The sequence below is a fragment of the Symphalangus syndactylus genome, chromosome 4 (genome assembly GCF_028878055.3).
Source record: "Symphalangus syndactylus isolate Jambi chromosome 4, NHGRI_mSymSyn1-v2.1_pri, whole genome shotgun sequence".
NCBI lineage: Eukaryota > Metazoa > Chordata > Mammalia > Primates > Hylobatidae > Symphalangus > Symphalangus syndactylus.
The window spans coordinates 46140001-46162455 of NC_072426.2; the positions used below are offsets into that span (position 1 = coordinate 46140001).

General features: G+C 50.8%; 1 protein-coding gene across 2 annotated transcripts in view; it reads left to right on the plus strand.

The window, feature by feature from the left end:
• CDH23 (cadherin related 23) overlaps positions 1-22455 on the plus strand; it is a 419760-nt gene that overhangs the window by 201024 nt on the left and 196281 nt on the right. For both annotated transcript variants that reach the window (XM_055274603.1, XM_063637206.1), the window contains exons 10-11: positions 18663-18775; positions 20361-20549. In XM_055274603.1, coding sequence (XP_055130578.1) covers positions 18663-18775; positions 20361-20549 — 302 coding nt within the window. The remainder of the gene's footprint in view (positions 1-18662; positions 18776-20360; positions 20550-22455) is intronic.

Genomic DNA, 22455 nt, shown 5'->3' on the forward strand with positions numbered 1-22455 from the left:
TGGCACTCCACAATGCCCCTTGCCCAGCCCGCCCCAGGGTCTGCCTCCCAGCCCCGGTCCTCACCTCCCTGCTGCCCAGTGCTCCCTTCCTCCCTCCCAGGTTGGGGACATTGGGCCGCTGAGGTCAGGTCTTTGTTTGAAGGACAGATAATCCCACAAAGTAATCCCCAGCACACTCTGGCAGATTTATGGAGATCGCCTCTGTCCTGGGAACTCTGCCTCATCATCTTTCATTTCCTAGGCAAAGCGAGTGACTTGTTATATCATAGGCCCCACGCCAATAGGAATTTCATTTAGGGGAGTTCTCCAGGTGGAAGGAGATTGATAATCCAGGCCTGGGTAGGAACCAACGGCAGTCCTGGGGCTGGGAGGGTGGGGATCAGAGCAGGCATCGCCACCTCCTCTGTCCCCTTGCTGGTCTCCATCTGTCTCCCAACATGGGGCTGGTTTCATGGACCTCACCTGTCACAGGCCACATGGACCTCACCTGTCACAGGCCACATGGACCCAGATATCATCCAGTCGAGCCTTTCCAAGCCCCAAGATGAGAAAGCAGAGGCCCAGAGCGTGAGAAAGGGACTGTTTCCCACCTGGCTCTTGGGGCTACTCTGTCCCAGCTGTCTTCATCATTACTTCTCCCTCCCCACTCCCCCACCTCATCCGCCCTGAAGCTGCCACAGGTACAGGGCTGTGAAGGGCAGGGACAGGGGCTCCTCAGAGCCTGCCATGGTGGTCCTTGGAGCCTACCTCCCAAGGAGGCTCCTTTCAGTGCAGGAGGGCAGTAGGGATTGGCAGGACCTGGCAGCTCATCCACCAAACAGTGAGGAAGGAGAGGCGTGGCCCTGGGGGTCAGGGTAGTTGCTTCTGGTCTATTGGCTCTGCCTTTAGCTTGCTAGGCAGTTTAATGGCTACCATTGTCCACCTTTGCAATACAGGAGTTTGGGCTTATTTGATAATTCATAAAAATTTATCAGGCACCTCTCGTACTCACTGCTGGGGATATGGCCATGAACAGGACAGACAAAACTGTCGCCCTCAGAGCCTCTCTTCCAACACACTCCGCTGTATCCACACTCCCACCTCACCCCCACCCTCAAAGGCAGGGTAGGCCCAGGCTGTGGGCAACTGGGAAAGGAGGGGAGGGCCTGGGCACAGCACAGAGAGTAGGGGTTGGCGTGGCAACGTGTAGGCAGGCACCAGCACCAGCCTTGCAAACTTGGCAGCTCCATGTCGACAGGGACCAAGCATGGTGGGGCTGGCTCCTTCCTAAGGCTCCACCCAGCCTTCAGTAATTAAAGCCATAAGTCATCTTCCGACGGGAGCCTGTAGGCTGGGGAGGCCACAGCTGGCCTTGCTTGGGGTTTAGTGCTGGGAGAGAGAGTGAGTACGTCTGGGCAGAGGTTTGTAGAGGGAACTGAAGATCAAAGGCTGCCCTCCGTTCTGGCCTAGGCTGGGGGCAGTGTTTGGGCTCTGAAGCTCTGCTTGGTGCCAGGAGCAGTGACAAGAGCTTTCTCCACAAGCAAAAAGTTTACTTCCTCTTTTCTATGAGTGCTGAGTCTCGAGCTTGCAAACACCCCAAGTGACGCCATCTGTCTCCAGCAGGACCCTTTGCCCTAGTCCCCCTCCAGGAGGGCCTGTGCCCAGAGTTTGGAGTGGGAGTGCTATAGGGTGTCCATTGCTCTGCAGCACTTCCCAGAGAGCCTGCCTTCCTTCCTGCCGAGAGACTAGGGGTCTGTAGCCCAGAACAGCTGATGGGGAAGGAGGCAGGGCCAAGAACCTGTGTAATTGAGAAGGACACCAGGCCACGCATCTGTAGGGTGGCCCAGTGGGAAAGACCCAAAAGTCGCTCCTGTGACTTCTCTTTTTCAAAAAAGCGGCCAGAGGCTTTGGAAAGATTTAGGTTGTGGAGCCTCCTCCCTGGTCAAAAGGCAAGGACATCTCTCTTTTTCCTGTTTCCCGCTCTCTCAGCAAAAGTTTCTGCCTGTGTGAGCCAAGGGATGGGAGCGTCTTGGGACATCCCTCCCTATCTGGCTGGGCTCATTCATCAAGCATTCTCTGAACGCCTATTTGGTGTGGGGCACTGGGCCAAGGGCTTGGGACATAATATGACATCTGGGGCTGAGCCTCCAGCTAGGAGAATGAGGGCATTCTGGAGGCAGGCTGCCGGGATGAAATGGCCAACCACCTACCCCACCCCACAATCCACCCCACATCCCAGCCTGGGACCCCCGGCCTTTGTCAGAGAAGCAGGGCCAAGTTCACTGGCAAATGTGCAATATTAAATATTTAGAAAATTACAGAAACCAACACAGCACACCCCCATGTATTCACCACCCTGATAACATTTGTTGACATTTTGCCATATTTGCTTTGGATCTTTTTTGCTCTTCTTTTTGTCCTTAAGAAAGGAAACATTGCAGCTATTGTTGAAGGCACCTTTTCTTTGATTTCAGTCATCTCAGAGGCCTGTTCTGTGAGCACTGAGTAGAAAAGGTAAAAACCTCTGATCCTGACGTTGGCTTCAAAAATGGCGTCCCTGACTTGAATGTGGACTGTGTCTTAGGTGACATTGAGGAATCATTTATTTTGTTTAGGGTGAAAATGGCATGTTTTGTTGCATTTTTGAAAGTCCTTATGAGAGATGAATACAGTATTTAAAGATGAACTGGAATTCCCTCTGTTAACACCGTGAAAAATTGGTAGTGTTGTGGGGGGTGATTTTAAGATAAAATTGGCAAAATTTTGATGATTGTTGCATCTGGGTGACGGTACCGAGAGCTTCATTGTGCTCTTGTCTCTACATTTGTATTTCTTTGAAATTTTCCATAGTAAAACTTTTATGTGTGGTCCCCAAAGCTTCTCAAAGCAGACCAGAGAGCCACATCTGACCTGTGGCCTGGACAGGAGCCCAGACTTGAGCCAGACTTCTGGTCCACCCATCTGGTGCCAGTTCTGCTTCTAACTTGCTGTGTGTTGTTGACCAAGTTACTTCTCATCTCTGATTCTCAATTCTCCAGGGGTTGAAGGAAAAGTTGGAACCTGCTAGGCTTTAAGCATCTTTTAATTTTCCACCTCTGACACTTGACACATCTAACTTACATGCTCAGAGACTCCATTGGAGGGAAACTGTGGGAATAGCCCCATTTACACCTTCAATGTCTTTTTTTTTTTTTTTTTTTTTTTTTTTTGGTGAGACAGAGTTTCACTCTTGTTGCCCAGACTGGAGTGCAATGGTGCGATCTCGGCTTACTGCAACCTCCACCTCCCAGGTTCAAGCGAATCTCCTGCCTCAGCCTCCTGAGTAGCTAAAATTACAGATGTGTGCTACCACACCCAGCTCATTTTGTACTTTTAGTAGAGACAGGGTTTTACCATGTTGGCCAGGCTGGTCTCAAACTCCTGACCTCAGTTGATCCACCTGCCTTGGCCTCCCAAAGTGCTGGGATTACAGGCGTGAGCCACCATACCCGGCCACACCTTCAATTTCTTCAGTGGGTTGGCCCACTGATGCTTTAGGAGATAAGCTTTGCAAAAAGGGCTCTGTGGTCAAATAAGTTAGAGAGACACTGCATCACAATTTCCATGTGCTGGCAAGTCACAATGCCCATGAGCATATTAAAGGCTCTGACAAGTCCAGCAGTGAAGATGTCTGTTGAGCATTTCCCAGATTTGTTTGACCACAGAACTTTTTTTTTTTTTTTTTTGAGACAGAGTGTCACTGTGTCACCAGACTGGAGTGCAGTGGCACTATCTCGGCTCACTGCAACCTCTGCCTCCCGGGTTCAAGCGATTCTCCTGCCTCAGCCTCCTGAGTAGCTGGGACTATGGACGCGCACCCCCACACCCAGCTAATTTTTTGTATTTTTAGTCGAGACGGGATTTCACCATGTTAGCCACAATGGTCTTGATCTTCTGACCTTGTGATCCACACGCCTCGGCCTCCCAAAGTGCTGGGATTACAGGCGTGAGCCACCACACCTGGCAGACCACAGAACTTTTAAAAGTTGACCTTACCTATACCCCATGGTATCAGAGTTCCTGGGGAAACCCTGGCCTTTCTGTTTTCAGACTGGGGGCTCTGGCTCTGTAGGACAAATTTGCCATCTTTTCTCATAAATATGATGACTCTGACTCATACTCACTCGAACCCAAGATGTTTGATGTTTTCCACATTGCTAAGTGGGTTTGTGCTTAACCAAATCTGTAGTTTTTTTCCTTCAGTCATGCCCTGACCAGAAACATCTGCTTTGATGTTACACTCTGAGTCACTGACCAAATGCCGGAAAACCCTCCAACATTAGGAAACTGGGCCTGGCACAATCTGCATCCTTTCTGGTGGAGTCTTCTAGAAGCATTGTTTCTAGGGAGGAGTAGGAGAAAGAATATAGGCATTGGCATTAAAGGCCATGGGTTCAAATCTCAGTGTGACCACTTACAAGCCTTATGACTTTTTCACCTCTAACCTCAGTTTACTAATCAATGAGGTCTAACATTTGTTGAGCATTTGTGATGTGCTGTACACTGTGCTGAACTAAGTAGGCTTATTACCTGCTTTTATCCTCACATCAGCCCTATAAGATAAGAATTACTCCTCCCCTTTTTATGGTTAAAGAAACGAAAGCCCAGAGAGGGTAGATAACTTGCCCATGGTCACACAGCTAGTGAGAAGTAATGCTGAGATTTGAATCCTGGTCCTAGCCACTGCAATATCTGCCCCTTTCAAAAAGATCAGATCTCCCATGGCATCTTAAAACTGAAAACGTTCTTGGAATCTCCAGATTCCCTGAATCACCAGACCCTGAACCCCATCCCTCAGGGCCCCCTTGGAGGGTAATGGGGTGCTGGGTGTGCTGGACTCCACACCCTGTTATCTGCTTCAGCCAGGGCAACTAGCTCTGATTTTGGCTGTTTTCTGTACTGGAGCTCTGTGTGAAATTTTGTCTGATAAAAGAATCTGCTACTGAAACAAAGACATTTGAAAAACCACTGCCATAGAAAAGTCCCCTCTTTTTTAAACAGGAGAAAACCCTGAGGCCCAGAGAAGTGAAGTGACTGGCCCAGGGTCACAGCTGTCTTCTGAGCCCCAGGCAGATATCTGTTCTCCCTTCAGGCTTTGGAGCAGGGCCTGGGCTGAGGTGGGGGGGGTGGGGGGGGGGTTCTGCAGCCCCCAGGGGACCCCTCAAGGTCGATTATTCGGGCTGGTTCGGCCAGCTGGTGGCCAGTTTCTATGAAGATAACTGTGTCTGAGGCTGGCTCCCTGAACCTCGTCCGACCACATCTATTTCTGGGCTGCAGAGTCCTGACGGAGCACAATTTGATTCATAAATTACCCGGCTCAAGGTGTGTGTGATGAGTTCTCCTTCCACAGAAGTGAAAGTCATTCACTCTGGAACTTGCAGCACTTGGGGCGGGAGGGCGGGGGCAGCCGTGGCACTGTCAGGATTAGTGTTCATGGAGGAAAGGCGGCAGGGAAGATGGAGAGGGCTCGGAGAATCAGTGAGAGCCGCTCTGTACCAGCTCTGTTCTCCCAGCAGCCCCAGGAGGCAGAGTCTGTCAGTGTCCCTCTTTGGCAAGTGAGGAAACTGAGGCTCAAAGGCAAAGTCACTTGCCCAGGGCCACATAGCTAGAAGTAGTGGAGCTAGGATTTGAACCCAGCACCCTCTGAGGCCCATACTGCTTCCACATGATCTCAGTGATGCAAGACAAAGGACAGAACAGATGGCAGTTGGAGGGGGAGGCTGGACCCTGGGCAGTAGGATTTGGAGGGAAGGTTCAGGGGCACCAACCCTCTTTGTCCCACAAACTTCAGGGTGCACCTGTCACTGCCATTGCACCCCACCCTGCCCCGCTCTGCCGGTCTTTCCTGCTTAACGTCATCCAGTCTGTGGCACTGCACAGCTCCACCTGCCCCAGGCACCCAGTTCACCGTCTTTGACGCATCCTGACGTGGGCTCAGCACTTTACAGTTTGTAAAGCATCTTCAGATTCCTTATCTCACTGAACCTCTAAACAGCCCTGTGAGTGGGGGAGGTATTCTCACCTCCAAAGAGGAAACTGAATCTCAGAATGTCCACAAGCCCCAAATGATGAAACCAGTCTCTTAAATTCACATCCACTCCTTTATGAGTTCTCCAGTTGGCTTCTTCATACATGTGCCTTGTCCTTCCCCGAAGGTGAACAATCTTCCCCATTAGATGGTGGGCTCCCTGGGGGTATGACCCACCTCATGCCTGGTACGGACAGGCCCAGTGGTAGATAGGTGGTCTCTGGTGTCCCCACTTCCCGAGAAGCTTCATCCCTGGGCCCATCTTTCCCATGTCCCATTGCTGGATTGGAGCCAGAGGAGGGGGTGACAACATGACCAGGATGACAGACAGCGCGTGCCCCTCCTCCTGCCATGGGCTTTCTTCTCCTTGGGCATCTGATCACCGTCCTCTTTGTTTTCTTAAGTGTCTCTCCCACTCCTTCCTCCCTCGCCCTCCCTCCCTGGGACAAGGCCTTTCAGATCATCAAATATCAAACGCTGCTTATGCGCAGACTGAGATGGCTTTATCGGGCTGTAAATCTCCCTGCGCCCTGACCTCTCTTGAGTGCCAAGCCTCAGGTGAGTTATGTGGGCCTTGCCCAGTGACAGGCAGAACAGACAGCCCTCTGGGAGGCACAGGCTGGGGGACCCAGGGCACCTTGGCTCCCACTCTTGGCCCAAGGAGAGACCCCATTTGAGGGGAAGCATGGGCGTTTGGGCCCACCTGCCCCAGGCCCCGGAGGTAACCGGGTGCCAAGCAGGCAGCAGGGGGGCGCCTCCTTTTCCTGCTCTCCTTTTCCTCACCTTGCTCACCTCCTGGCCAGACTCCGGGCCCCAGGGCTGAGGGAGCACCAGTCCCACAGAGGAGAGACAAGGCCCATGGCAGCCGTGAGGGCTATGTGAGACCCAAAAGACCCAGGTTCTAATCCCAGCATGGTCACTCAGTAACCACATATCCTTGGACATGTCACTTCACCTGACAGTGCCTCAGTTTCCTCATCTGATAAATGGGTAGCAGTGCTGGCTTTACAGGGTATTTTGTGGATCCAGTGAGATAGTGCATGTGAACAAACATGTGAAGCGCTTGGTCAACAGGCAGAAGCACACATCTTCCCCATCTCTCAGGGGCAAGCAGCATGTGGACTAAGCCCGTAGTCTCTAGAGGCAGACAGGCTGGCCTGAAATCCTGGCTCTGGGACTGACCAGTGGTGTGACTTCAGGCAAATCATTTAATCTCTCTCTGCCTCTATTTTCTCACCTGTAAAATGGGAATAACAATAATAATGGAAGGCCAGGCATGGTGGCTCATGCCTGTAATCTAAGCAACGTGGGAGGCTGAGGCAGGAGGATCCCTTGAGCCCAGGAGTTTGAGACTGCAATGAGCTGATTGTGCCACTGCACTCCAGGCTGAGTGACAGAGTGAGACCCTGTCTCTAAAAATAAAATAAAAAAAAATTAAAAGAATTTTAAAAGCTAAGAGTGGAATAATAATGACGATGCCCTCACAGGGGGAGGCCTTAAGGAGTAGCTGACCAACGCACATGAAGTGCTGAGCACCTCGTCTGCCACACAGTGGGCCCACAAGAAACGTCAGCCCTTGTTATTGCCCCTTTTCTCTCTGACATCACCCAGTCCATGCCCTTGACACCAGCAGGCTTTCCTGCCTCCAGCCCAACCCCTCTAGGAGCTCCTCAAAGCCAGACAAAAATCCAAACTGCTTCCTCCTCTGGGCATCAGCCTCTCCTGACGGCTTCCTGTGAACTCTCTGCTCCTCCTGCTGGCTCCCCACATGGGAAGCCATGGTCCCACCTCCACCCTTTTGCTCAGACCAGTCTCCCCAGCAGGAGTGCCCTCTTCCTCCATACTTACCCCAGCCCTGCCCTCCAAGGCCCAGCTGAAGGAGTTTCCTCCTCCTCCAGCCTCCTGAGGAAACTTCCAGGGCCCGGCAAGCTGCCCTCAGCAGGACTGGGCCCCTTTTTGGCACAGGTCCTATTTCCTCATCTAGACTAGATGCCACTTGGAAGCAGAGCCCTCACCTTTCCAGTGCCTCGCAGCTCCTCTGTGAGCAAATTCCTTCCTTCATCCTGGCTGATGTAGCAAGACCAAGGCGGGAAAGGCTCCTGCCCTCAGGAAGATGAAATCTGGTGAATTGTTGTTAGTAATTGCGGTAACCCAGGGAGAGGAAGAACTGCACATTAAAATGAATCAGTTTGCAAAGCAGCCTGCATCTAGCACCAACTTGGAACACAAAGACACACACCATCAAACACTAGGGGTTTTTTTGGTGCAGTAAAATATAAATAACATAAAATTTACCATTTTAAGGTGTGCAATTCTGCGGCATTAATTACATTCACAGTGTTGTACAACTGTCACCACTAGGAAGTTGTAGAACTTTGGGGACTATTTTTTAAAGGAACTTGTATTGACCTTTTTTTAAAAAAAAAAAAAAAAGAAAGACAACAAATGTAATTCAGATCAATCAAAAGAGACAGTTGAAATGACTGGAGCAATGGTTCTTCACTGGGGCGATTGTGCCTCTCAGGAGACATTTGGCAATGTCTGGAGATTATTTTGGTTGTCACATCTGGGGGAAAGTGCTACCAGAATCTAGTGGGTAGAGGCCAGGGGTGCTGCTGAACAACTCACAATGCACAGGACTGCCTTCCACAACAAAGAATTATCCAGCTCCAAATGCCAGTGCTGAGTCTGAAAACCTCTGTCCTAGCACTATCACTCAGATAATCTGTGTTCACATTTTGCTAACATTTCATTCCTTTTTTCTATGCACACATTTTTTAAGCCAAACAAATTATCTTATAGAACTGCGCTGATCATTGTCCTTTTTTAAAACACATCATAAACACATCTATTTTTTCAAGTTACAAGCATCTCTTCTGCAACATTTTAGTGGCTGCTGCATTTCATATCATAACTTATTTAATGAATCCCCTATTGTTGGACATCTAGGTTATCTCCAGTTTTTCTTACTAAACAGTACTATGGTGAACATCCTGGTGGCTGCATTTATGGACACATTCGTGATTATTCCCTTTGAAGAAATTCTCTCCATGGCAGTGTAAAGGTTTTTCAGGAAATAGGTTCTTATTTCAGCCACAGTCCCTGGTGATGTCTTTCTGGTCCCCATCAAAACATCCTCAGGGGACCAGGGGCCGCCTCTCTGAGGCTTTCCATTTTACAGGGCGCCATGCACAGTGCATTGCTGTGGGTGGAAGAGTGTGGCTTGACACTTAGCAAACTGGCATGATAGGTTTCACTATCTTTGGCTACTCAAGTTAATGCTTCATAAATCGGAGCCAGTTATTAGCAAATTAATCAGGGTCCAGTTTGTAGCCTTATTAGGAGAGGTTATCATTTGTTGGTTTAAGTGAGCTTGATAAAAAACTGTTGTTGTGTAAAATGCCTGTAAGACAAGCAGACTGCAGTTCACAGCTACTTGAGGGACTGGAAGTTTGTCTTACCCTGACTGGACAGTAATAACTAATTAACTGAGACGGCTCAGCTCAAACAAACATAGCACTATGGCTGCATCAGGAGGGTATTACAGCCCCAACTGGAATTGCTAATTGGCTGATCCCTCCTCATGGGCCCTAGTGCAGCTGTGGTGTCTTTATGATGTGTGACATCAGGAGTCACCCCAGTATCGCTCTGCTCCGCAGCCTTTTGGACCAGTCTCAGAGTGGCCCTCAGACATTCCTGCTGTGGCCTATTCATCCATCCAGAAAACATTGATTGATCACCTGCTAGGCATCTGCTGGGCACTTGGGGAAGCCAGTACTGCCCTCCTGGGGCTTACATTCCAGTGGAGAGAAACAGACAATAAGAAACACATAAACAGATGGAAGAGAGGTTCAGAAAGTAGAAGTGCTTTGAAAGAAATAAAAGAGGATAATGGAGAGAGAGTGACAGGGGTGAGGGTGGGAAGGTGGGGGTAACTGGGGAAGAATCTGAGGAGTGACATTTGAGTGGGGGTCTGAATGCACACAGAGGAGATCTGCAGGAAGAGGCTCCAGGCAGCTTGGAAAGCTTTAGGGAGGGGCAGTCTTCCCCCACCCCTCCTGACCCAGGATCCTTATGCGGCAGCAGACTCTTGGCCGGCTGATCCCCTCTCCTGGTTGAAAGCCGAGGTAACCCACACCGTTGGCTGCCATATGTTGATCGTGTGACTGTTGAATGCAGCCCAGCCCAGATGCCAACCAGGATGCAGGCCCCTTTTGTCATCAGGCAGCTAAGTAACGATTTTTAATTCATAAGATGTCTTGCTCAAAGCCCATATCTCATACTGACTCTCAATGTTCATTATACAGTGATACAACTCTATACAAGTCAGAATGATATGGCTCCACTGGACAGCAATGGGCCTGCAAGCCAGCCGGCCCCAGGGGCCCGGGGGCTTAGGCTGCCCACATGCAGCTGCTTAATGGGCTACACCTGGCAGGGGAGACAGGAAGGGCCAGGGGCCTCTGAATGGGACATGAACTCTTTAGCTTCCTGGAAGCTGAGTTTAATTCCTTGCTCTGCCTCTCACTGCCTGGATGATCAAGTGCAGGTTATTTTTAACCTCTCTGTGCCTCAGTTTCCTCCTCTGTAAAATGAGGATAGTGTGTCTGTCTCAGGTGTTTTGTGAGACTGAATAAGACATGCACACAAAACACTTTGCACAGTGCCCAGCACAAGGTCAGAACTCAGTCTATGTTGGCCATTGTGGGGCATGCCCCTCACAACTCTGGGTGAGAGGGGCCACAGCTGGGACTAGCTTGCTCTGATTCTACTATTCCGAAAACAGGCATGGCCAGGTGTGGTGGCTCACGCCTGTAATCCCAGCACTTTTGGAGGCCGAGGCCAGAGGATTGCTTGGGCCCAGGAGTTCAAGACCAGCGTGGGCAACATGGTGAAACCCTGTCTCTACAAAAAATACAAAAATTAGCTGAGCGCAGTGGTGTGCACCTGCAGTCCCAGCTACTAGGGAGGCTGAGGTGGGAGGATCACTTGAGCTGAAGAGGTTAAGTCTGCAGTGAGCTGTGATCAAGCCACCACAGTCCAGCCTGGGTGATAGAACAAGACTCTGTCTCAAAACAAAAGGAAAGAAAAGAAAAGAAAAAAAGAAAACAGGCATGGCAGGAAAGAAGAAACCAAAGTGTCCACTTACTACATGTCAGATACCACAATAAGTGCCTTACGTACATGATCATGCCTGATGCTCACACAGCCTGGTGAGGTAGGAGCTGTTATCCACACTTTACAGATGGGAAATTTGGCCCAAAGGAATGAGTGGTTTGCAGGAGGTCTCACAACTGGTAAGTGGTGGAGCTGTTGTTGGAACCTAGGTCTTTTTCACATCCTGCAAGTTCATGCTCAGTATGCGGTCTTCACCAGGGTGTTGACATAATAGACTCCAGGCACAGACCATGACTAGAAGAGAGACCATTGGAAGAAATGGAAGCAGATCCCAGTTCTGCTCCCTTCCCTGGGTAAGGTCCCTGGCGCTGGACCTGGGCAGGGCCAGGTGACCAAGTCAGAGGCCACAGTGGGGATCAGGGTCGCACAGGTCAATCTCATCCAGCCTCCCGCCTCCGTTCAGACACTGCCATTTAAAGAGATGGCTGCTTAGGCCCAGCTGCTAAGATCCCGAGCTCCTCATAAGCCATGGCTTTTTTCTTCTCTTCTCTCCCCTGTGGCCCCAACACAGGACTAGGCCCCAAGTATGCCGCTGCCTCTTACATACTGGTTGACCCTTTGGAATTGCTGCAGAGAGAGGAAGAGAAACTTCAGGCCACCCAACAAATATATAATGAGAGCTGTTCTGGGGACTTCCAGAGATTGCAGCATGAGACCCCAGTCCTTATCCTCAAGGCCACGCTGGGTCTCCAGGAATGAGAATTAAAGAAGCCCACTGCACAGGGCAGCTGCCTTATGAGTTCTGAGCCCAGCACTCAAGGGCCCAGAGGAGCCAGAGGTGGCAAAGCCTCCAGGCGAGAGATGTGGGTGGGCTTCCTATAGCAGGTGATACTGGACCTTCAGAAAGGGCAATTCCCAGGCTGAGCCTTGGGTTTTCTTTTAACTCTGAGTGCAGAAGAGCAGAGGCAGGACTCAGGGGCTGTTAGTCCAGCAGAGCAGACAAAGCAATTGAAAGTCATCAGCCTGTGTTCCCGCACGCACCATCGGCCACTCACTAAACTGCTTTTCGCCCAGACCCAGCTCCGCTGTGGGTCAAGATGCTGCCGGTGAGATAACAAGGGGACAAGATGTGGGAATGATGAGATTTGGCAGCAGGCAGGAGGGCGATGCTGCAGGTTGCGGGGGGGTGGTAGCCTTCCAGCCTGGAGGAAGAAAGAGGTAGGGGGATGAGCCTAAGCTCCCCCTGCCCCACATGGCTCAAAGAGAGAGAGCTGCCCCGCCCCAACATCAGACCTTCTAGCCCCTGCTGCAGCCCCTCCCAGTCCACTTCCCTCTCCCTCTCCCTCTCCCTCACCCTCACACTCTGACCATCTAGAAAACAGCAGAAGCCCTTTGCTTGACTCTGCGGCGCCCTCTAGCTGCCACTCAGCCTCTTGCCTTGTTTTTTACACCAAACTCTGGGCAGCAGCACCTCAGGACCTGTGCTCACTGTCCCCACATCCCTGCCCCACCGTCCCTCAGTATCTTAAAGTCTGACTCTGGGGACATCTGAAGACCCAGTCAGTGGCCTTTGACAGACCTTCCTCTTCCTGAGCTCTCTGCTCTATCTGACCCTGCTGACCGTCTCTTTCTCAAGACTGCCTCCTTCCCTGACTCTGGGCACCCGGCACTAGGCTGGTTTCCCATCTACCTCTCTGGCCATTGCCTCTCTGTCTATTTCACTGCCTTCTAAATATTCCTGCTTATACTCGTCCAATTATACATGTGCCATAAACGCCAACCTCGCCTGGTGCGCTTTTCCCCAGTGTCTGACGAATGTCACCAGCCCCATTGTGCTGACAGCTTTTGTCTCTTGCCTTACCTTCCCCCACCAGTCCCCATGGTAGGCCACCTCCCCAGCTACCTGGAAGACATCGCAACATGGACATTCTGCTGCTATGTAAAACTCTACCATGGAGGAATTTATCTAGAACTTTCCAGAATGTGTGAGGACTCTCCCGTGTGTGTGTGTGTGTGTGTGTGTGAGAGAGAGAGAGATGGAGTCTTGCTCTATCACCCAGGCTGGAGTTCAGTGGCATGATCTTGGCTCACTGCAACCTCCCTCTCCCGGGTTCAAACAATTCTCCTGCCTCAGCCTCCTGAGTAGCTGGAATTATAGGCACCTGCCACCACGCCTGGCTAGTTTTTGTATTTTTAGTAGAGATAAAGGTTCACTGTGTTGGCCATGCTGGTCTTGAACTGCTGACCTCAAGTAATCCATCCACCTCGGCCTCCCAATGTGTTGGGATTACAGGCATGAGCCACTGTGCCCAGTCCTAGGACTCCCTCTTGAGGAAGAAGCCACTTTGTTGACACTCCACTCTATGAAGGATGATGATCTCTTATTTGCCTCATCCTATTTCCTTGCCCCATAGCACAGGGCCAGGTGCAGAATGTGCACGAATGTGTGGAAGGCGAATGCTTGCAGGGAGAGAAAGAGAAATGTAAATCTAAGTCCAAGCTGGCCACTTGCTAGCCATGTGACCTTAGGCAAGTTATTGAGCATCTCTGAGCCTGCTTTCTCACACAGAAGATGGGATATCTTCTTATAAGGTGGTTGCAACGAATAGGTGACGTGATTGTGCAAACAGCTTAGCTCAGTGCCTGGTACATGGTAAGTGTTTGATAAGTAGTGGCTACTACTTTTTAATAAATAGGAGAATGAAGGCTGCAATCCCCACCCCCCCACCCCCACCCAGCAGCCTTTCACAGATGATTCATTCCTCCCAGCCTCTCTCTTGCAAATCTGAAAAGGTCTTGATTCCTGGAGCTCCTAGATGAAGTGGCTGCCCCCGGGAAAACCAGCAGGGCCAGTAATGACCTGCTTTTTTCTTTTGTGATCAATTTGAATCACCAGTTCCCAGAATCCTTACGGTAGTAAAAGTGTAGCCCCCACCCCACCCCAAAACCCCTCCCCTACCAGATACTCCCCCACCCTGGAACTCAGGACAGCACCTGTCCACCCAGGGGAAGCAGCTGCCCTTCTGCTCAGCAGAAGTGGGGCTGAACAGATGAAAGTCTTCCCTGGTGAGCGCCCCCAGCCCCCCAGCTCCCCAGGGGACTTGGATAAAGAATGTCTGGGAGACCAGAAGGCCAACATGGAGGTATCAGTTTCCAGGAGAGCAGAGAAACTTGCATGTGTGGCTGCCAAGCCCACAGGCCTGTGGAGGGGAGGATGTGGAAGTGGGGGAAGAAGGGAAGGGAGCGAGGCAGGGATGTGGAGTTCCCCTCCGCACCCACCATCCTGAATGAGGGGGGAGAGGAGGTCAGAGCTCTGGGTTCAGGGCCCTGTGGGCCTGAGGGTTTTGTTCTCGGCTTCAGTTCAGGGCAGCCTGTAAACACTAGCCCTCTGTGGCGAGGCTTTCCTGGCAAAAGTGTGGGGTTGGCTCAGTGTCACTGCTGAGAAAACAGCTGTAGGCACAGGCTGCTGGGGTGGTGGGGAGAGACCACCATGGGGAGAGACCATCTTGGTAAAGCACAGGCAGCCAACATTTGTTGGGAGCTTCCTATGTCCCCAGCACTATATTAACTTATTTAATCCTTAAAGTGACAGCCTGCAGTGGGTTCTATTATTGCCCCCATTTTACAGACCAAGCAACTGAAGCCCACATATAAGTCACTTGACCAAGGTCGCATAGCCAGTAAGTAGCAGAACCACGACTTGAACCCATGCAGTCTGCCTCCAGAGGGTGTAATCTTAATCATTTCTTTTCTGAATTGCTTCTCTTCAGGGGCCTTAGCTCAGCAAGTACTTACACTTTCAATTGTGTGGTTTTATCACGAATGTCTGTCTTCACAGACAATTCATATGAGACCGAAGGCATCAACCTTGCCTGCTTTTCTTTACTGATTCTCCAACACCTTGCACATAGTAGGTGCTCAATATGAACTTGAAGGAATGAGTGAATTAAAAAAATCAATGAATCTTTGAATGAGACATGCCCTTGGCCTTTCCAGCTTTGGGCATAGGGCTCATCTCCTGCCCCTACCCAAGCCTAGCAGCATCCCAGCGAATGCCAGTGTTGCTATGGTGACAGTAAGAGCATCTTACCAAGCATCTCACTGAGTCAGTCCTCACTCAGGTGGCCTTGTCAGCTCCCTAGGTGTAGCTCTTTCTGGCTGTTGGTCTGGGGAGTTAGTCACTCGTGCTTGGCAGGAGGTGGGAAGATATATTCCTTGCAAACAGATGTGTGAAAAAGAAGTGTGTGTGTGTATGTGTGTCTTGAGTTTGGTTGAATGTGGACTGTGTGGGGGGTACTTGCCTGCAGGTTTGTTGGAGAAGGTTGCCTAGGTCGGGGCATGGGGTGTCTTATGTGCTGGGGACAGATTCTGGGTTTGGGGTGGGCAGTGTGTACGTGAACGGGGCATAGGAGCTGAGTGAAGAAATACAAGTGAGTGTTCCAGGGTTGAAAACCCTATTTTTCAAACCAAAAATGAAAGCACGTCATTCAACAAGGGGCTTCAGGTTTGTGAATGATTTATAAGAAAAATCTCACAAAGATAAAAATTGAATCACATTTAGCTAAACATTTGATAGGTTCCTTTATTTAAAAAAGTAAATTTATATGAAAATCTGGAATGCCTGGATGCTGTCTGTGGGGGCTGGGGAGGGGACCCCTGCCTGCGAGTGTGTTGGGGCAGGGGTGGGAGGCCAGAGGCTCTGAGGTCTTGCCTCAGGGCAGCCCTTCAGCTCAGCCTTAGGGGCTCAGAGGACCTCAGGCCCTACAGGGCCCTGCACTGCCTCTGTTTCACCCAGCCTCAGCTCTGATCACCCTGTACTGTGAGTACCTGGTTGAGTGCTGTGGCCCCCATTAAAATGTATCCCCATTTGTTTTTGAGACAGTCTTGCTCTGTCGCCCAGGCTGGAGTCCAATGGTGTGATCTCGGCTCACTGCAACCTCCGCCTCCTAGCTTCAAGCGATTCTCATGCCTCAGCCTCCTGAGTAACTGGAATTACAGACAAGCGCCACCACCCCCAGCTAATTTTTGTATTTTTAGTAGAGATGGGGGTTTGCCATGTTGGCCAGGCTGGTCTTGAACTCCTGACCTCAAGTGATCTGCCCACCTCCGCCTCCCAAAGTGCTGGGATTACAGGCATGAGCCACCGCGCCCAGCCTGTATGCTCATTAGAGAAGCACAATAACTGTTTGTTGAATGAATGAACGGATGAAAGCACACATCTCATTTCTCTAGCAGCAAAATTCCCAGCTAAAGAAACTCCCTTCTATCATACATTTATATGCCTCCTTGCAATCCTGTCCCCCCAAATCCCCACTATGCAAACGGAGCCATACAAAACCCAGCAGGAAGTGACCTAGGACTCTCCACGGCTGGGAAAGGAAGCCTTAGGCAAGGGGATAGCTACAGTGACACACCCTCCTGGGCTAGTCCCATGTTAGAGATTCCGAAGGCATAGACTGATAGACCGAGTTCTGAACAGGCCCCACTGTCTGCAGCTTCTCCCTGGCCTTGCCCAGCCCATGCAGTGGACTGGGAGGACAGGTGAGAGTGGCCACTAGCCACCAACTTGGGTAGAAGTAAGCTGCCTTGCTGACCAGCACAGGCAGGTGACTCAGCATGGGTTGGCTGAGAATAGCTTCTGTCCCAAAGTCTAAAGTTAGAAGAGGAAATTGCCCCACCCTTGACTTTTTCCCTAGTTAATCCAAGAGAGGCTATGAGCCTCTGCTAAAGCAGATCCCTTTAGAAATGGGGAAGGGGAAGACCCGGGAGAGACAGCCACTTCCACGGTGATTCTGTTGTTCACCTGCGTGTGTTGAAGGCTTGGGTATTCATTCTCTAACGTGGAATCGGTGTCCATCCATCCTCTTCCTCAGTCCTGCCCGTTCCCCAGGAACCACCTCAAACAATAACAATGACAACACTACTGAGTCCTTATTTTGTGCCAGGAATGGTCCTGAAGCAATATATCCATACTTTCACACTTATTTAATTCTCATAACTCTATGAGGCAGATGCCATTATTATCTGTATTTTACAAGTGAGGAAACCAGGGCACAGAGGGGTTAGGTAAGTTGCCCAAGGTCACACAGCCAGTCAGTGGTCCAGGGAATTAATGACCCCTCCTCTATGGAGCTTTCCTTCTTTGAGCTTTCCCAACTGTAAACAGCCTCTCCCTGCAGTGAACTCAGAGATGCTGATTCTGGTGGGTACCAGAGATCACTTACCAGGCTGCAAAGTGCTTTGGTGTCAGAATTCCTGGCATGCTGACATCTGCATGCTCAACAACGCCCAGCTCAGGGCCTGCTATAGGAAAGCCTACCCCAGAGATTGCTGGGTGGGTGAATGAATGGGAGTGAGTGAGTATGTGAATGAACCAACAAACTGGTTCGTGAAGAAGACAGCAGAGTGGAATTGGGATTTTCCCAGGTGAATTCACATGTGGGAAGGGCATATGGGCAAGGTGGGGGCCCATGCAGGACTGGCCCAGGTGGGGAACATGCCTGCCACTGTGTGCCCAGCGTTGACCAGATACCTTAAGGAACAGTCATGAAGGGTCCCCATCTTCAGAGGGCCGGGAAGGGAGATCCAATGAACACCCAAGAATCAACTGGGGAACAGTTAGTTACAAAACAGTGGCTACTGCCTGTGGGGACCGGAAGGGGCCAGCTAGAGAAGTCAGGACTGCCTTTCTGGAGGAGGAGGAGGAGAGGCTGGCACTGAGCTGGGCAGAGGGTGAGGACAAGAGAGAAAGACAGACACTAAAAGATGAGGAGGCAGGAAAGAGCATAGTGATCTGGAGAAACCCAAGGATGCCAGTGTGAGTTTCTGTGGAGAAGAAGCAGAAATTTAAGGTGGCAGAGGGAGAAGGGGGGTGGGTTTACAGAGACATCGGTTTGAGGCAAGTGTGGCTCATAGATAATTTTTGCCAGTATTTTAATACATACCTTAAATTTTAATAAGTACTTAACATAGTACTTATTTTTAAATTATGTCTTTAATTTACATTTGTTGTAAAAGGAAACTTTACATCACTGTCATAAATAAAAAATTAGAATAGAATATACTAGACTAGACTAGAATAGACTAGAATGTGACCATAAAAATAAGCACAAGAGAAACAAAAGCAGGTTACTGCATCCTGGCTGGCGTCCACTCCCTTTGGAAGGCTCTGAGCCTGAAGCCTGCTCTCTCTTTGTTAAAAAAGAAATCAAGTGAGTCTAGAGAAGTGTTAAGGCATAGTAGCACCAAACCAAGACTTTCTCCCTGGCTGGGTCACAGAGACCGGAAGGAGATTGGAAAGGCCATGCTGTTCTCCTTCTGGGACCCGTTGCTGTCTGCCGGCTGCTCCATGGACTCCAGGGCTCTTTCTATTACTCTTGAACCAGCATTCATTTCAAGTAACTGATAAGTCTTTAATGCGCAGAGAGGATCCCTGGCCCTGGCTCCATGCCCCCCTGCCCTGTGCCTGGTCACACTTGAATGCTTCTCTCTCTTGCAGGGAATACCAACAGCATCTTTGCCCTGGACTACATCAGCGGAGCGCTGACCTTGAACGGCCTGCTGGACCGGGAGAACCCCCTGTACAGCCACGGCTTCATCCTGACTGTGAAGGTGAGACCTGGGTGGGCACCTTCACCCCAGGTAGAGGAGATGCCTCCACCCAGATGCCAGCCTCCAGCAGTGTCCGAGGTCTCCTGCCCCTGGTGGTGGCTCCGGAAGCACATCGCTTCCGTGCTCTCACCCTGCACTGCCTCCTAGAGCTGTGCCCAGGGCCCCATCAGGAAGGCACCCAAGTTATGAAGTTGTAGGTGTGCTGGGCATGCCGCATCCATCATCAACAACCACACGGGATGGAACTTTTATCCCCTCTTAGCGGGAGGCACACAGTAGGTGCTCATCCTGTGGTCCTTCCTTACTGTTGTCCCAGGATTCCAAGTTCTCTGTTGCAACCACCTGGAATTCTGGAATTTGCCCCATTTCTGGGGTTCTGTCCCACTTCCAAGTGCCACGGCTTCCTGTTAAGAAACAGCAATGCAGCAGGGAGCAATGCAACAGCAATGTGCTGGGGTCCCCACCCCAGGATGTGAGGCAGAGCTACAGTTCCACACCCCCTGCAGCCACCTGCCACTCACGGTCGGTTTTAATTCAAATCAGTGACTTGCAGAACCATTCCCTGAGAAACCCGTTTAGGGGTATGGATCCTGTCTGAGCCACAGGGGGTCTTCCCAGCTCGGGCTATCAGCCATTGATTGAGAGAAACAGGTGACCCAAAGACTGAGGCCAGGGGCTCTGGGATGGAGGCCCTTCCAGCGCCATGGGGAGGATGGTGCAGCCCAGCCTGGCCCTTAATTGCTCTCCTTGACCTTGGGAGGCCCTGCTGTTCAGGTGTGGGTTAGCCATGGGAGGGCGTCTCCCACCACCATCCTTCCCTCCTGTCTGCTCTCCTGCCATGGAGGTGAGGTGGTCAGCTCCACCAGAGATAGCTGCCCCCTGGTCCCAGCACCCCACTGTGGGACTTGAACTCAGTTTTTCTGTCTTTATACAAAACGTGAGGGTGTGTTCTCACACTTGGCTGTGAACCCAAATCACCTGGAAAGCTATTGAAAGATATCTGTTCCTGTGTCTCTCACCCAGAGAGATTCAGATTCAGAAGGCTGACTCAGAACTGGGAATGGGCACTTTTGGGCCCATGGCTCTGGCCCAGAGACTGGACACCCAGGTATCTGAATCAGTCCATCTATGCTGACCCTCAGAGCCGAGCACAGGGTTCAGGCCATAGCAGATGCTCAGTTAAGTCTTGATTAACCACCAGTACAAACGTTCTTGGCCTCCATTTCACCATCTGCCAAAGAGAATGAAGACTTCCCCCTTATCCCTCGATGAACCCCCAGATCTGCTTGTCTTCCCCACCCCATCTCATCCATCTGCTGTCAGTCCTAGGATCCTACTACCTGAGCTTGAAATCTACTCTGGCTGTGAATCCTTATACAAGTTACTTAGCCTCTCTGAACCTCAGTTTCCTTAACACTAAAATGGGGATACTAATGATAAAATCTTCCTCCTGGAGTTGTGGTGAGGATTAGATGGGATCATTCCATTGAGGCACAGTGGCTGGTGCTGAGAAAGTCTTTGGTAAGCAAGAGCTGTTGCTGTGATTAGCTGCCTTCACCCCGGGGTGACTGATCTCTGTCCACAGGGCACGGAGCTTAACGATGACCGCACCCCATCTGACGCTACAGTCACCACGACCTTCAATATCCTGGTTATTGACATCAATGACAATGCCCCAGAGTTCAACAGCTCTGAGTACAGCGTGGCCATCACTGAGCTGGCACAGGTCGGCTTTGCCCTTCCACTCTTCATCCAGGTGGTGGACAAGGATGAGGTGAGTCCCTGGACACATGGCCCATGCAGACCCACCACCCATCCAGACCCACCACCCTGCCTGGGCTGTTCAGGTCCTCAGCTATAAAATAGAAACAAACATTGCGGCACCCTACTCCTGGTAGGTTCTGAGGATAAATAAGGCTGAAAAAAAAATCACTAGTCTCTACTTTTGGATTACCCCCTACACCCTGCAAAAAACATGTAAGCACATGTTTCCATATGTGTGGTTATTATTTAGAAGTTACATACATGATCATCATACTAATCTAGTAGGGATATTGTAAAGCATGAACAAAAATAGCAATTTTAAAAGGTAGAAATAAGGCCAACTGCAGTGGCTCACGCTTGTAATCCCAGCCCTTTGGGAGGCCAGCAGATCACGAGGTCAGAAGTTGGAGACCAGCCTATCCAACATTGGAAACCCCGTCTCTACTAAAAATACAAAAATTAGCCGGGCGTGGTGGTGGGCACCTGTAATCCCAGCTATGTGAGAGGCTGAGGCAGGAGAATCACTTGAACCTGGGAGGTGGAGGTTGCAGTGAGCTGAAATAGCACCATTGCACTCCAGCCTGGGCAACAAGAGTAAGACTCCATCTCAAAAAAAAAAAAAAAAAAGTAGAAATAAACCATATGTGTATTTTCATACACCCTGATGGATCATCTGCTGCCCTCTCGGGGATGCCTGTACCCGTTTTTGCTCCTGTTCAGATAATGACCTTAGCAGAAAGTCTAATTCCTGGTTTTGGTGTAATAATGACCCCAGCTTTTCCATGTGAAGAGCGAAAGGACCTAAGTGCTTAGGAGGGGATCCCAGGCCATAAGAAGACCCCTGCATCACCATGGGGTCTACCCTGGCTGGGCCCAGCCTTAAAAGGAAGTAAGAGAGAGCTGCAGAGGAGGAGCGAGGAGGCTCAGGGTGGGGGCAGCCCCTTGCACTGGTCCTGACACACCCTGCATCACAGGGGCGGGGGTTGGGGGGCAGGGCGGCCAGGCCTCTTTGAGGTGGGGCCAGGTCTCCATCCCTTCAGGACCCTCTCAGCCTGCCTCTTCCCCTGCCCTCACCCCTCCTTGCACCCCATCTCTCTGCCTGTCAGCAGCTGCCATGCTGATAGGACTTCTATTTATTGCTGCTGCTCCTCTTGGCCCACTCTGCTCAGGAATTCCATTAGGTTTTCCAGCCTGAGGTGCTTCTCTTCAATTACTCCTTGTGTGGGGCTGCCGTGGTGGCCTTGCTCCAGGCTGGGCTTCCTCCACCGCCCTCGGAGGGGCCCTCTCTACTCTGGCTGCTTAGCAAGCGGCCCACCCTGTTGACCCAGGAGCCCCTCTGCCCACGTCTCTTGCCCACCTCTGTCAGCTCCTCTCAACTAGACACGGTCCCCACAAGGACTCAGGGCACGTGGGCAAGTCAGTCCCACCATGCACCTGTGTGTGTGCTCGAGTGTGTGTGCACACGTGTGTGTGTGTGTACATGTGTGTCTCCATCTCCTGCTAAGGCATTCCATACCTGTCTGAGATAACTAAAGTGTGTATTGATCACCTGCTGTTTACAAGGAGCTATATTTAGCCTCTTGGGGAGCCAAGTGTAACCCATGGTCCTTGTCCCAAGGAGTCAACAGTTTGTTGATACAAATACAGTATGTGCATTTTAAAACATATTTTTAAGCCAGGCACAGTGGCTCACACCTGTAGTCCCAGCACTTTGGGAGGCCGAGGCGGGTGGATCGCTTGAGGCCAGGAGTTCGAGACCAGCCTGGGTAACATGGTGAAACCCTATCTCTACTAAAAATACAAAAATTAGCCAGGCATGATGGTGTGCACCTGTAATCCCAGCTAGCTACTCAGGAAGCTGAGGCATGAGAATTGCTTGAACCTGGGAGGTGGAGGGTGCAGTGAGCAGAGATTGC